The sequence below is a fragment of the Limulus polyphemus genome, unplaced genomic scaffold (genome assembly GCF_000517525.1).
Source record: "Limulus polyphemus unplaced genomic scaffold, Limulus_polyphemus-2.1.2 Scaffold1244, whole genome shotgun sequence".
Lineage (NCBI taxonomy): Eukaryota > Metazoa > Arthropoda > Merostomata > Xiphosura > Limulidae > Limulus > Limulus polyphemus.
In genome coordinates this window covers 250760-265267 of record NW_013666854.1, presented here as the reverse complement: position 1 = coordinate 265267, position 14508 = coordinate 250760, and the positions used below count along the sequence as shown (strand labels likewise).

Genomic DNA, 14508 nt, shown 5'->3' with positions numbered 1-14508 from the left:
TATGAAAAGTGACCCGAAAAATGGCGCTAACTCGGTAACCCATGGCCCAATTTTAACGAAATTAGTTTTATTCTGTTTCTTTTCTCATTTCATTACAAGTATGGCACTATTGTGCACCATTTTTGCTGTATTTAATTACAGACAAGCACACACACACAAACAAACAAACAATCTCAGAGTTTTAGTACTATGTAAATTAAGAAGGCTGTATTAAATATCATACTTAATAGTTGTATTTTTTTATACCAAAATGAGTGGTATGGTACTGGTTTATATAACTAGAATATGCTGCTGTAAAACATGTAACTCTTATAATGTTGGTTTGGCATGACTTGATGGTTATGATGCTCGATTTGCTATCTGAAAGGATCAAAACCCATAGCCCAACAAGTTCATCCCTTTCAGCCATGGTAGTGTTAAAATATGATAGTCAGTCCACTATTCATTGGTGAAAGAGTAGCCCAAGAGTTGGAGGTAGGTGGTTTGACTACCTTCGTTTTCTTCTAGTCTATCACTACAAAATTAGGGACAACTGGCACAGGCAGCCCTCAAGTAGATTTCCACAAATTTTAACAAACCAATAACTTTATGTTGTATGTTAAAAAGAACACATTTTTAAGATCCTTTGATGGCAAATGAAGAAATACTTCAAAGAAGTAGTTGAACACCTCCAGTTAAGTTAAACTGAGAAAATATGAGTAATATATGAATGTTTTGTATTCATACCATAATAATAATGTCTACTATTTTGTCAACAGAGGACACGAAGGAGCTGTGCTGTGTCTACAGTTTGATGAATCTAAGATCATATCCGGTTCTTGTGACCGCACAATTAAGGTAACCTGATATTGAACTTTTTTTAAAGCTGTACATCATTTTATAGTACCAACTTTTGAAGGTGTTAGTAAAATGGTTGCATTGTACACTAGAGAGCTTGGTATTATTGAAATTTAGAAAGTTTTTCGCCACTATACTTTTGCAGTTTTATTTTAATTGTTTTTCCAGTATTCTCTATTTTCACACCATTATGAAACTTTAGATAAATATTTTAAATTTTTAGGCTTTGAAATCTGATCTGCAATTTTTTAACTTTTATAAAACTTCCATTGTTTGGAACAAGCATACAGTTTGAAGATGAACAGTATTGCCATGTTTTGATGACTTAGATTCATTTTAAGTTTAATAATAATCAGATTTCCTTGAATTTGTAATTGCCACTCATTCTCAGCTTGACTAAATTTCACAAAGTTGTTGGTTGTGATAACAATATTACATTTTAGAGCAACATGTTGTGCCATAATTTTGAGTTCTCAGGCTTACCAGAAATTTGTTCTTTTGTAGAAGAAGACAGAGTACATAGTAGTGAAGCCTACATATTCCTCTGTACAGGCATCACAAGTAAATTTGTAAATGATAAACAACCACTTATTTTTAGTGATGACATATTCAAAATACAAAAACGATTTCTTATTCTGACAGCAGAAAGCAACCTTCCAGTGCATGTCAAGATTCACAATTTAATTCTAACTCTATTTCAACAATTTTTATACTCAAAAATATTTAAGAATTGATATTTTGTAACTTTGAGATCTCCTGGTTAGGGGTGCACATTTAGCTCATGTGCACCTATCCATACCTTATTTGTAGGTCCTACATATGGCTCCATTTTTATGCTAGTCAGTCTTTGGCTATCTTTCTAACTGATTTCAGTCCAGGGTGGAGGCTGTTTGTCAACACTTCTCCCTTTTCATCAGAGATCTCGCAACCTTCCCTTTTCACATTCCTGTATCTCTACCACTTCCTTTTGCCCCTATTGCCTGTTCCTCTATCCTGGGTCTTGGTGGCTAACTGTAAAATTGCTCAGCCCCATGTCTCTTACCAACAATAGTACAGGTGTCTATATGGTAGATTCTGGGCATAGTCAGAGTACTTTTGACCAGATTTGTGCATCTAAGGAGTAGTATCACTTCAGATTTTTGAGTGCTTCATTTGTTATCCAAAGGATTTTCCTTTCATTTTCTAACTCTGCCTCACTTATCCCCAAATTACATTCCCTTCCCTCATCTTCCATATCCAGTTTCCTATCAGGATCTTTCCAAAAAAGTTTGGGCTTTTCATCTCCAGCAAATTATCAAATCCACCAATCACTCTTCTATGGGGTTCTATTCCCAGTTGTTCATAGTTCTAAAGAAGACTTGGTACTGGCACCCTGTCATAAATTTTTCCAGTCTCAACCACTTCATAGACCTTCCTCACTATTCGATGGGCATTTATCCCGGGTCTCTGGGTGACAAAGATGGATGCCTCAGATGCTTACCTTCTCATCCCTTTCTCTTCATCATTCAGATGCTTCCTTCATTTTGCCCACAAAGATCATATTTCTCAATTTTGTGCTCTTTCTTTTTGTCTGTCTTACACACCCTATGTATTTGTTTGGGTGGTCAAAGCCTTTACCCGAATTCTTCATTCTCACAAATTGTGGTTTCATCATTATATGGATGACTGGATTATTTTAGCTCCATCTGAACAAACATCTCACACACCCATACAGTTACTTCTTGAGAGGTGGCTCGTGTGGGTTGGCTACTCATGTTGGAGAAGTCCTTTTCTCATCTCAATACAATACCTTATCCATTTGGGAGTGTCTTCAACTACTATTTCAGTCATGCCCAGCCTGCTCCTCTTTGGTTGAGGTTGATAGAGTTATCAGAACTCAAATCTCAATCCTTGACTTCTCTTACTGCATGAAAATATCTTTCTCTTTTGGTGACTTGGATCTTCCATGGAAGACATCATTCCTTTGGGTTGTGCATACATGCAAACTCTTCTATGGGTGTTACACAAGCAATGGAATCTTGCTCAGGATCCTTTGGAGTTGGTTATCCTACCTCCTCCCTCACCACATGTCATTTTTACCAGGGACAACACCACTGTAGGTGTTCCTCTTACACCTCTCCCTTTTGTTTCATTCCTTTTGGCTACTTCATCCACTTTGTCCTAGATTCACACTTATTTTCCTTCCTTCCATTCTGTTCATGATCTCTGGTGCTATGTTCCCATTCTCACTTCTTTCTCCATTGGAACCCTTCTTCTACCCAAGACATTTCCCCTGTCACCCTTATGAATTATTTGGTTGGTTTATTCTTCTTTGTCACCCACGGGAGGAAATCATTCAGACTGACATGTGGACCACACCACACTCTGTTTCTCATTATCTTCATTATGTAGCCATCTCTTCCTCATTGGGATACTGAGTACTGCCTATTACCATCCTACACACCTCAGTTTAACTGTGAGTGGGTAAGTAATTTTTCTCAAGACTGCTAGAGGTTTCCTTGCAGCATTTTGCATCATAAACATGTCCAACGCATGGACTATCATGAGTAAAGCAGTTTCCTGTCCCTCCTATCATGGTTAAATAAATTGGGACTGGCCTTCTTTTCAAAATAGGGTTTTGTGATCACCCACTGCACTTTCTCCAGTTTTGTGTGCCTTTGGACTCCCTACCCAGTCATGAGGAGTATGGTAGTCCTTGCCACTTTTGTTTTCAAAAATTAATGTTCATTCCTTTTTTTTGCATGTTATAATAGGTTTAGACCAATAGACTTTAATAATATTTTCTGTTGAGCAATCTCAACGTTTTATAAACTTACTGTGTTGATTAGAAAAATAATAATCTTATGATCTAATGAAAGAGACCACTGCAGCTTTTCAATATTCAGGCAACTTCTGATTATTAGTTGAACATTACTCCCTCCACAGTTAGTTAGCTAAGTTAATCACCCATGTTTGTAACATGCCCAAACCTTAATGAAGGTCATTTATGATGTTAATAATTGTATCATTAACCTCTTAAGCTTCCATGCCATGTATATTCTATAAGATATCAACTGAAGACCCCTGTAGGAAACTGTAACTTTGATTAATGCATGTAAATAAGTAGCCCATGACCCAAGATATAAAATTTATAGGTTTGTGTCCAAAAACAATAAGACTGACACAACTGTAACGTGTACTGGAATTGTTTGGGCATGGCCACAACCAAGATTTGTACCATAGTTGAGATGAGATGCAGTCTCCCAAGGGTGTACCCCTATGGAGCCCTTGCCATCGGATGTCACACTCCATGAACTTGCCATTTAGACACTTTTGAAGGAAGCTCAACTAGGTTTAATTTTGCCTTGTCTAAGAATGAAGTTATTTCAAGTGCAAGTGCATAGGGGGGTTACTGCATGTGGAGGTTGTGCCACCCTTCTGTTGGTAGAAGGCTATTGTCATATGATGATGTCATCTTGCACCAGCACAGTTACATCAAACACGGGAATTTAGGTAGGAGTTAGCTCAAGTTTAGTGGCATGCAAATATTCTGGGCATGAGGGAAATAACCTTTCTGTTTACAGAGGTGAGTATCTATCCAAAATACATTTTCAGATTAGAAAGATGTTAACTTTCAGGTGTTGTTTTTCAGTTATAGATTAATTTATGCTGGCTGTGTGGAGATAGATGTAGGCTCCACCACTAAGTGGTAGTCTACTAGTGTCCTCTGGTAAACCTGAGAACTCATCAATAATTGCAAAGCATATCTCTCCAAAATCACAGTCATTAATTTGGGAGAGTTAGTTGAGCTAAGGATGAGCAACATTTGTGGATTCAAGACAGTTTGATGATTAATAAACTGAAATTGAACTTAAATCTAATTCACCAATACCATTTTTTCTATTACTGTAAATTTGTTGTAGTTTTTAATTCCATCATTTTCTAAATGAATTTCCATACTTCTTACTTATAAGGCAGAAGAAAGGGGATACTATGTGGTATAAAGGGTTTGTGATTTTTTATCAGTCAGTGATGAAAAATCATACGATTTGGAGTAGTTTGAAATTAATAACTTAAAGCGTCTTAGTAATTATGTCAGAGTTAAAAAATAAAGTTGTAGATCTAACAAAGTATTAGAAACAAAGTAAAATTACAAAAAAGACCTCAATCTTTTGAATGTGAAATTAGATTTGGAGCAAGTATCAGAATAATACTTTTTTCATATTGAAAGAGAAGGCATTTATATACAACTCACAAGTTTTATGTATGTGTATGGTCTATAGCCTAGTAGTCTTACTTTTGGCTCTAGAAATATCAATCTAATTATATGCTAGTTTGCACAACTCAGTGAGGGCTTATTTGGCCTGACTGTTAGTACTAGACTATTTTATAGTTTTGCATTCATAAAAAAAATGATTGAAATATGTTTTGCTTTAAACCTTTTTTCATTAATTTTTTTTTCTGATGGGAAACACAATTAACCTTGTGTTTTTGTCAATGATGACAATAAATAACAATAGACAGCCACATACTATTATGTTTTTACATGTATGTAGAAAACATGAATTATAGCTAACTCTATACACATTACAGTACATATATTTATTAGGTTTGAAATTGAGGCAGTAAGTTTTTTTTGTATCATAGCGTTGTTCATCTATATGCAACCTTACATTTTACATAGACAAAAATAAAATCAGTTTTTCAAGCCTTAAAACTTCATTCAGTATGCATAGATTTGTATTCAATATTATTGCTTCATGTAATTGTAGATATGGAAGTTGACCAGAGGGCGATGCATTATGACTTTACATGGACATCAGGATGCAGTTACATGTTTGCAATTTGATACTTCAAAAATAGTGAGTGGATCATTGGACAGGACCATCAAATTCTGGAATTTAACTAATGGTGAATGTCTTAGTACTTTAGATTGGATGAAATCTGAAGGGCACACAGGAGTGGTCAGGTAAATATATGGCTAAGTGAACAAACTCCGACAAGTTTAATAAATTTACTTAAAGATTTAATTAATGTAGATTTTTATTTAGTCTTTTGTACCCAGCATATTATAAAAATAGCCTTCTTTTAGTATCTTTCATTAAACCTTAAAAATTAACTTAATGCTCTAAATTCAACCCTGTTACAGTCTTGTATTTTGTGTTGTGAATTAGGTGTCTTCAAGCAGATAGATGGAAGATAGTGAGTGCTGGAGATGATAAGACACTGAAGGTAAATATTCATCATTCATTTTCTTTATTTTGAATGTACACTAAATTTCCGATATGGTACATTATCTCCTCTCACATAAATAGCTATTCTCGTTCAGTACTGCCTTCTCTTTGGGAAAATTGTTTCGCATGCTACAAGCCTTGAAATCTCACGTATCTTATGTTCAACATGGTTCAAATGTGCTCTAATGTAAATCATCATCTCACAACCCTCCACCAATAGTAGCGTGACACCCTCCTGATGCATGTGACTCCCTCTATTGGCTCTATTGCTTTTGGGGATGTGGTCTTCTATAGAAGCTCTTATCCCCTTGGGTCAGGTGCATATGATGTCTTTTCAGTAGGTCCTGCATGACCAGTGGAACCTTGCGAGGGATCCATTAGAGGCTCCTATTTTCCTTCCTCCTTCCCTTGTTGACGATCTGCATTGTTGGCTGGACAGAGCTCACATGTCAGATGGGGTTCCACTTCCTCCCATGCATCTGTATTTGCATATCTTCACAGACGCTTCTCTCCAGGGCTGGGGGGCATATGTTGATCAGCAGGAATTTTCAGGTCTGAGGTCTCCGGCCAAGCAATCTTACCTTATCAACATCCTGAAAATTCTGACTGTACATCGTGCTTTGGATCATTTTCTTCATCTTGCCAGGAACTGTGTGGTTATGATTCAATCTGAAAATTCTGTGGTGATGGCTTATATCATTCATCAAGGTAGCCCTCGTTCTTGTTCCCTTTGTGGTTGAACCTTGGATCTCCCTTTTTGGGCCCACATGCTCTGTATTCGTATCCTTGTGTGCCATGTTCCAGGTGCATTCAGTCTTATCACAGATCGTCTTTCCCTTCCCAACGAAGTTTATCCAATGGAGTGGTCTCTTGATCCTTTTGTTTTCCAGTGGCTATGCTCTCTGGGAAGTACTCCTCACCTGGATGCTATTGCTATACCCCTCAGTACCAAATTACCTCAGTTTTGGTCTCCGGTTCCCCATCCACTTGCACTGGCTGTTGATGCGTTCAGTAAGGATTGGACCAACAAATACCTTTTTGTGTATCCTCTCACCTGTCTTCTTCCCATAGTGATTTTGATCATCCAAGCCAATCTGTGTCAGGTCCTTCTGATTGCCTCTTACTGGCCGACACAACCTGTGTGTCCGCAGCTTCTGCAGCTCCAATCTGCCTCACCATTACCTCTTCCTCTTACTCCATTTCTTCTACATCAACCTCAGTCACCAGCATTTTCATCCAGCCCTTCCTTGCTACATTTTAGCTCATTTCATTCACCCTTCCTCTATGGATGTTTATCAACTTAAGTGGAATGTTTTCTGACAATAGTTTTTGGGTCAGGAGTTTTCACCTGCTTGACTTACTGTTCCTCTTCTTATGGATTTACTCACTTGGCTCTTTGATCAGGGAGCTTCAGTCTCCTCGATCACAAGTTATCAGGCTGCCTTATCCTACACGTTTTGTTTTTCCCGGGACCGTAAAGTTTTTATCTACCTTCTCCCTATTGTTTCATTTCTTTCAGATTCATTGTTCTCCTTGTTCTGCAGTCCTTCCAGATTGAGATGTCAATTTGGTTATTCACTGCCTCACTTTGTTTCTGTTTGAACCTCTGTCCTCATATTTGATTTTTCATTTATCCCTTATGACTTATTTCCTTCTCCTCTTGGCCTGTGGACATCATAGGTTGGCATTATTTGCCATCAATGTTTCACATACCCTTTATCATATCATATATATTCTCCTCTATCCAGGTCCCTCTTTCCCTCCTTCTCTATTTCCTAATTCTCACCGATTTCCCTTTCTTCCATTTCCCACCTATATCCTAGGTCTGATCTGGATAAACTACGATGTGCTGTATGTGCTCTTCATTGTTATATTGCCTACATGCCGTTCTTGCCTCTTCATTCCTTGGCAGATTTCCTCTGTTTGTGACCTTTCTTCTTCCACCCTTACCATTTGGGTTTGGCTTTTATTTTGATTGGCTTATACTTCTTTGTTTTCTCACCTGTAATTTGTTCCAGTTGTCTTCTCATCAGATTAGGCACCTTATCTTTTTCTTGGTGTCTCATCTCCATTGTCCCTTGGACGAAATTCTTCAACTGTCACATGGACCACATTCATTCATTTCTCATTATCTGCACCAGATCTCTGTTTCTTTATCGTGAGGTTATCATCTTCCACCTGTGGCCATTGTTCAGACTTCGGTGAGACTGTGACTGGGTAAGTTAAGGTATCTTTTGTATACCTCTTATTTTTCAGGGACATTTCTCTTTTCTTTCTTTTGTTGATCCTGTGGTGATTTGTACCTGGCCAGATATACTTCAAATAGTCAAATATGCACAGTCAGGCCATTTGTATTTCATATTTATAATTTCCATGGCCACTCAACATTCACTGTTGAGATGGAATGTTCCACAAGATCACTTGTAGGTTTTTCCTCATGATATTGATATACTTCATTAATATGCCTGTTCCATACCATACTCACCCATGGATTTCCTGGGTAAAGCAGAAATGGATAGCTGCTCATCCCTACCATTCAGTCGATTGAATAAATCAGGTATGGTGCTTTTCAAAATAGGGTGCTCGTGATTACACGTTGCACCATCTCCAGTGTAGGTGTTCCTCCGGACTCTTCACCTCATTTTCTTCCAGTGGAGTATGGGAGTCTTTACCACTTTCCATTTCCAAGCTGCTGGGGTGGTGGATCATAGAGGCATCCTCCTGAATGTGATAATGATATACGATACAAAGAATGATGTTGAGAGTAGGGCAGTGGTGTTCTTCTGGTGTAAATGATGAGATGTCCTCCATTCTGATGCTCCATCTCTATACAAGTTTATCCAAGGGGATGTTGTACCATTAGAGTGAGCCATGGAAATTGCAGTTCACCTCTTCAATTGGGATTCTTCATCCTACTCCTATGTGGATGTCAGTTCCCAGTGGTTGGGTTTTGTATTCTGAGCTCAACCAATCAACAAAATTCTCACACATTTTACAGGTGTCTGTGTCTTCACTCAATTATATTCTTGTTCACTTCACTCATGTTGTGGGTCACAGTGGTAGCACTTGCAGATTAATACAGCCTTCTTCTTTTCTATTCTCACATGGATTTTGGTGTCTGGTGGCTGGGTTTTGGATTGTAGTTGATTTACTGATGGTATGATCCTCATCCTACCCCCTCTTGGATGTTGGTTCCTGGCAGATGGGTTTTGGATGCAGTTGACTTGCTGTGTACAGTATGTCAGTCATGCCTTAGCCACTCTACACCTTGGGATACATCCTTTTTACTCTCACCCATATTACTGTCATTTACGGGATTGAGATTCAGATATCAGATTGTTTCGGATCCTTATCCACCCACTGTTCTCTTCCTTTTGAATGTGCACCTCCCATTTTCTGTCCATGTCTATAACATCTTTTTCCACACTTTGCGAAGAGTATACCTGGTACAGAAGTGGTGCAGTTTCCCACGTATGGTCCTCTACTATGAGGATCTAGTCTTTTAGAGTGTCCTTCAGACACTTTTGAAGGATGCTTCTTTCTTTCCCTCGCACAGGTCCCTCCACCTATTCAATGTGGGGTTCTAGCTATGTAATGTACCGTATAATTTTCTTTTCTGAAAATATATTTCTGATAGGGACTTACCTTTTTTCAAACTTCCCACCCTTCCTCCTCATTGAAAACTGGTGCTTCCATTTTCTGCCAAAACTCGAAGTGATAGTTCGGTAGAATCGAATAGAGGGAAATTCAGCCTGATGGTATGCTAAAGTAAACTGATCTGAAGCCAGTGGAGGGAGAGGCATGCTAGCACCTTCAACCCCAAGACTGAATGCACGAGAAGTGATAGTTTGGTAGAATCGAATAGAGGGAGTCACATGCATCAGGAGGGTGTGTCACACTCCTTTTGGTGGAGGGTTGTCACGTAATCAGTTACATGCGAGAAGCAGTTGAACCATGTTGAACGTAGGGTACCTGAAAGCTCAAGGCTTGTGGCATGCGAAAAAAAAAAAAAAATTCATATAGAGGGCAGCACTAAACAAAACAGCTGTTTATGTGAGGCAGGTAAGTATGTATGGGAAATAAACTTTCAGTATAGGAAAATTATAACTTTCATGTGAATTCCATAATGCACTGCCAGAAAAAAAAATTATACTGGTCAGCCAGTTATAGTTAATATGCCAGAAGAGATGAAGAAAAATGTATATTGGGTGCAACATTAGAGGTATGAGTGTGTATGAGACAAATTCATATCTATTATAGGTAATTTGTTGAAGAAATTTATAACTGATGGACATGTTAAAGTGAAATATTGTACTGTTGCCCAATATCACTCTTAGGTTTGTATTCAAACTCTGAAACTTATTGTTTTTAAATGAAATAGTCATCTGTCATTAAGTTAGTCATCTAGGACTTTAGTGAAAGCAAGTGCCACAGAGTTTGTATTGTTTCTTAAAAACTTTAAAGTAATCTTCATTGCATTTTTTTAAACCAAGTCCTAACAAAGGAAAAAGTTTACAGCTGAAGTTTTGGAATAGTCCTTAAAAATGATAACTTCATGTAAAATGGATAACATATGAACAATGAACTATCCCACAAGTGAAAAGAATTTCCACCTATTTTCATACACTAATTAATAAAAACTAATTTTGTTTTGTAAATAAACACCCCTCTAATTACATGACTGTTGTTAAACCAACAGCTAGGGAATTACACACTAATATCTGAAATTCCAGTTTTTAAAACAGACAGACCTACCTCTAAGATACAAAATAAAACCTTTCCTTGTTGAGTTCCTCATGCTGTCAAGAAAATGACTAAATTCTGAATGTCATTGAAACCATGAAAAGGATGCATTTACTTACTCATAGTTTTCCATTCTCTCATATTCCATATGACTTATTACACATGATAAAGGGAATGTATATAAGTTGTTAACTTTGCTATAGGAATTTCAAAAATCAATGTTAGTTTGACAAAGGTAATTTCAACAATATCTAAACTTGTACAATTACTTTGAAGGCCTTACATGCACAGTCTGCTTCAAGCAATCAGGGTGATTCCATGGTTGCATTGTCAGCTCTTATTGATCAATATATTTGGGTGGTTAATACCAAACTGTCTACTGGAGTCCTTGATGGGTTTCAAAGTTGTTTCAGTGCAGATCTATTACAATTATCTCGTGATTTTGAACAAGATCGACCTTTTACTCAGACCTGTTCCTCTTCAATTCTGCACATCATAATTGTCAGCTATCCATAATCCTGAAAAAGCTTCTTCAGGTTTGATTACTCTTTCCTCTTAGGTATGTTCTATTTTAAACCTTGAAACAATTTCTCTTACACCTAAGGGTAATAATATTAGACAATTAGTGCTTTAATCTCTACCACCTTCTTCTGATATTGGGGCTGTTGCTTTTAGAAAGTGGTAAAATATCAGTAAACTTCATATTGTAATACTCATATGACTTACTCAACTTCTTTGCCCTTAGATTGGTTATTTTCTTTTTATATTCACCAATTTTCAGTTTTCTGCTTTATGCACTATGATTTGGCATGTTTTGAGATTTCTTCTTCTTCATGGTTATTACCTGTTCTTGTTCTCCTTATTCTTCAAATATCTACCATGCAGTCTTCATGAACTGTTGGTCTCAATTATATTATTCCTATTGCCACGTGGCTCTTATTTTCTTATGACACTTTAAACTGTTTTGTTTGTATTTCACTTGAACTGGTTTTTCTGTTGAGGAGAAAAATGCCACCAGGAGTTGGCTTGGGGTTTAGCATCTCCTTTTTTTCTGGTTGTCCATCCTTCTTGAAGGTAATCAGCCAGTAATTTTTGTTCTCCTGCTTTACCTTCTTTTTGTAATTCTCAGTTGACACATGCTATATCTTCTCATTTTGAGTGGCCTATTATCAACCCTCTCATTGACTCTCTTTTATTCTGAGTACTCTTGGATCATTTCTTCATCTGTGAGACCCTTGGTTTCTACAGCTAATTCAGTTTGGTCTTCACTTTAACCTCCGGCATCCTCCTTCTGTTGGATCATTTCTTCATCTGTGGGACCCTTGGTTTCTACAGCTCATTCAGTTTGGTCTTCACTTTAACCTTCGGCATCCTCCTTCTGTTGGATCATTTCTTCATCTGTGGGACCCTTGGTTTCTACAGCTCATTCAGTTTGGTCTTCACTTTAACCTCCGGCATCCTCCTTCTGTTTTTTTTCTTTTCCTTTGGATCCTGTTTGCATACAACTTTTGGATCAGACACTCTCAGATCTTTATCTGAAAGGAACAATCGATATCATTCATCATGCTTCACAGCTTTTTACTCCCGTCTCTTTATAGCTAAAAAAACCAAAAGCAGAGTGGAAACCTATCATAGCCCTATCTCAAATTAGTCTTTACCTTGATACAACTCCTTTCAAAATGGAAAACATAAGGATTATTATGGAAATTTGTTTGTCGAAGCTTTGAAGGACAAAGGTAGATGTACAAGAGGGTTATCTTCCTATTCCTATTCATCCTTCAGCATATCATGTTCTTTGTTTTTGTCATTGAGATGTAGGGTATCAGTTCATTGTCCTTCCCTTTGGCTCCAAGCATTTTCTGTCGAGTTGTCAAAACATTTATTGGTCTTCTTTCTCCTCTTACCTTAACATCCACTTTTATATGAACAAGCGGCTTATTCTTACCCTTTCTTTCACTCAGCATCTTACATACTCACTTGACTACCCAACTGGCTACATCTCTTGAGTGAATCATCCTCAACTTTAAATACTTTTTTGTATCAACACACTGTTTAATACATTTGTGATTTTAGGTCAACATGATTCAAGGAACACTTGAGCCATCTTTTATACATTGGAGTCTCATGTTCACACTCTTCTGTCCTCTACACTTACCTCCAAAGACAGTCTTCATTCTATCTGCTTTGGTGATGATATCCTCACTTCACAGAGTCATTCCCTCTCCAGTTGATCCTAGCGTCTCTGTGGCATCTGGCATCAGCCCATTACTATGGAAGAAAGATCTCTTTTTCTTCATTTTTCTTTGAAGTTTCATTTTTACAGCTACATCTCTCAAAGATTGGAGAGCTGACCAATTAGTGGTATTTGCTAATTAATTAATACACCACACCCTCTACAACCTGTTGAAGCAAAAAAAAGTATATGCTTGTTGTCTTAACCTTTTCAATCATTGCAATATTCTAACAATATTCTGATGATGACAGAACCTTGTCGAAACATTGTACATTTGCTGTTATGTTAAAATTATATCAAATTTTTTTTTCATTACCCATTCAAGCCATCTCCAAGCATCATTATAGTGTGTGTATATATATTCCTGTGTCTGTTTAAGCTACTTAAACCTGATGATGACAAAACCTTCTCCAAACATACATTTGCTACAGTGTTAAACATTTAATAAAGTTTTCTTTGTTACCAAATCAACCGATCTCTAAACTGTATAAGCTTACCTATTTTATTTCAATTTATCTGATGTCTTCTCACTGAAGACAATTTGTGTTGTTTTCAAATAGATGTAATTTAACAAACAAACACTTTCATAATTCACAAGAAAAGTGACATTTACAGAAACTGAAAAAACAAAAACTTTTAAACCTATATGCATTTACTCTGTTGATACGCTAGTCTAATTTTTGTTCTATTTAAACTCTCTTTATAGCTATTTTCAAAATTGTGTTGTATTATTAAATTGTTAAACCACTTGATGTTGCACCATAACATAGTTTCAAACAAGATCTGTACAAGAACTAAGGGACGTGCTTGAAAATCAAGAATTGGATAATATATTCTCAAGGGTAGTAGATTCTTAGTAAAAATAAAGTTCTTCTTTGGGATGGATGGGAAAATGATTAAAATATCGACAAGTAGATTATTTTATCTACAGGTAAAACTCTTTGCAGCTGTGTAGAAATGAAAATATGATTCTGACAAGGTACCTTACTTCATCTCACATACATAGCTATTCTCATTCAGTGCTGCCCTCTATTTGCAAACCTCTACCAGTAGTAGTGCCACACACCCACGTGACTTGTGTGACTCCCTCTTTGCTATTCTACTTAACTATCATTTCTCATTTTGCAGTGCTTGTGTTCAGACGTTTAGTTTGTGCTATCTTCAAGTTGTTTTTTTTTTTTTATCTTCGTATCATTTTCTGTCACCAAGTTTATGATTTATTATACAATAGTGATATTTGTAACTTATTCCAAAGTGGAATTATTTTATATTTCTACCCAGTTATGGAACTTAATGCTTCATTACAAATTTTCTCTACTTTTTATTTCTTTCTGCAAACGCAATTGTGTTTTATTATTCATTTTCAATATGAATTCCAAATTCTAAGTTACCACTTCGGAGGTTATATCTTCTATCAGCACATTTGTTGTTGTTGTTCGTCCTTCGAAGTTCGAAGAAGACCACGACATCATTTGGTCTATC

At 36.8% G+C, this 14508-nt stretch overlaps 1 protein-coding gene across 4 annotated transcripts in view; it reads left to right on the top strand.

Moving 5' to 3' along the window:
- LOC106462768 (probable E3 ubiquitin ligase complex SCF subunit sconB) overlaps positions 1-14508 on the top strand; it is a 74197-nt gene that overhangs the window by 38760 nt on the left and 20929 nt on the right. For all 4 annotated transcript variants that reach the window (XM_022390095.1, XM_022390096.1, XM_022390094.1 and 1 more), the window contains exons 10-12: positions 759-837; positions 5589-5785; positions 5991-6048. In XM_022390095.1, the coding sequence (XP_022245803.1) occupies positions 759-837; positions 5589-5785; positions 5991-6048 (334 nt within the window). The remainder of the gene's footprint in view (positions 1-758; positions 838-5588; positions 5786-5990; positions 6049-14508) is intronic.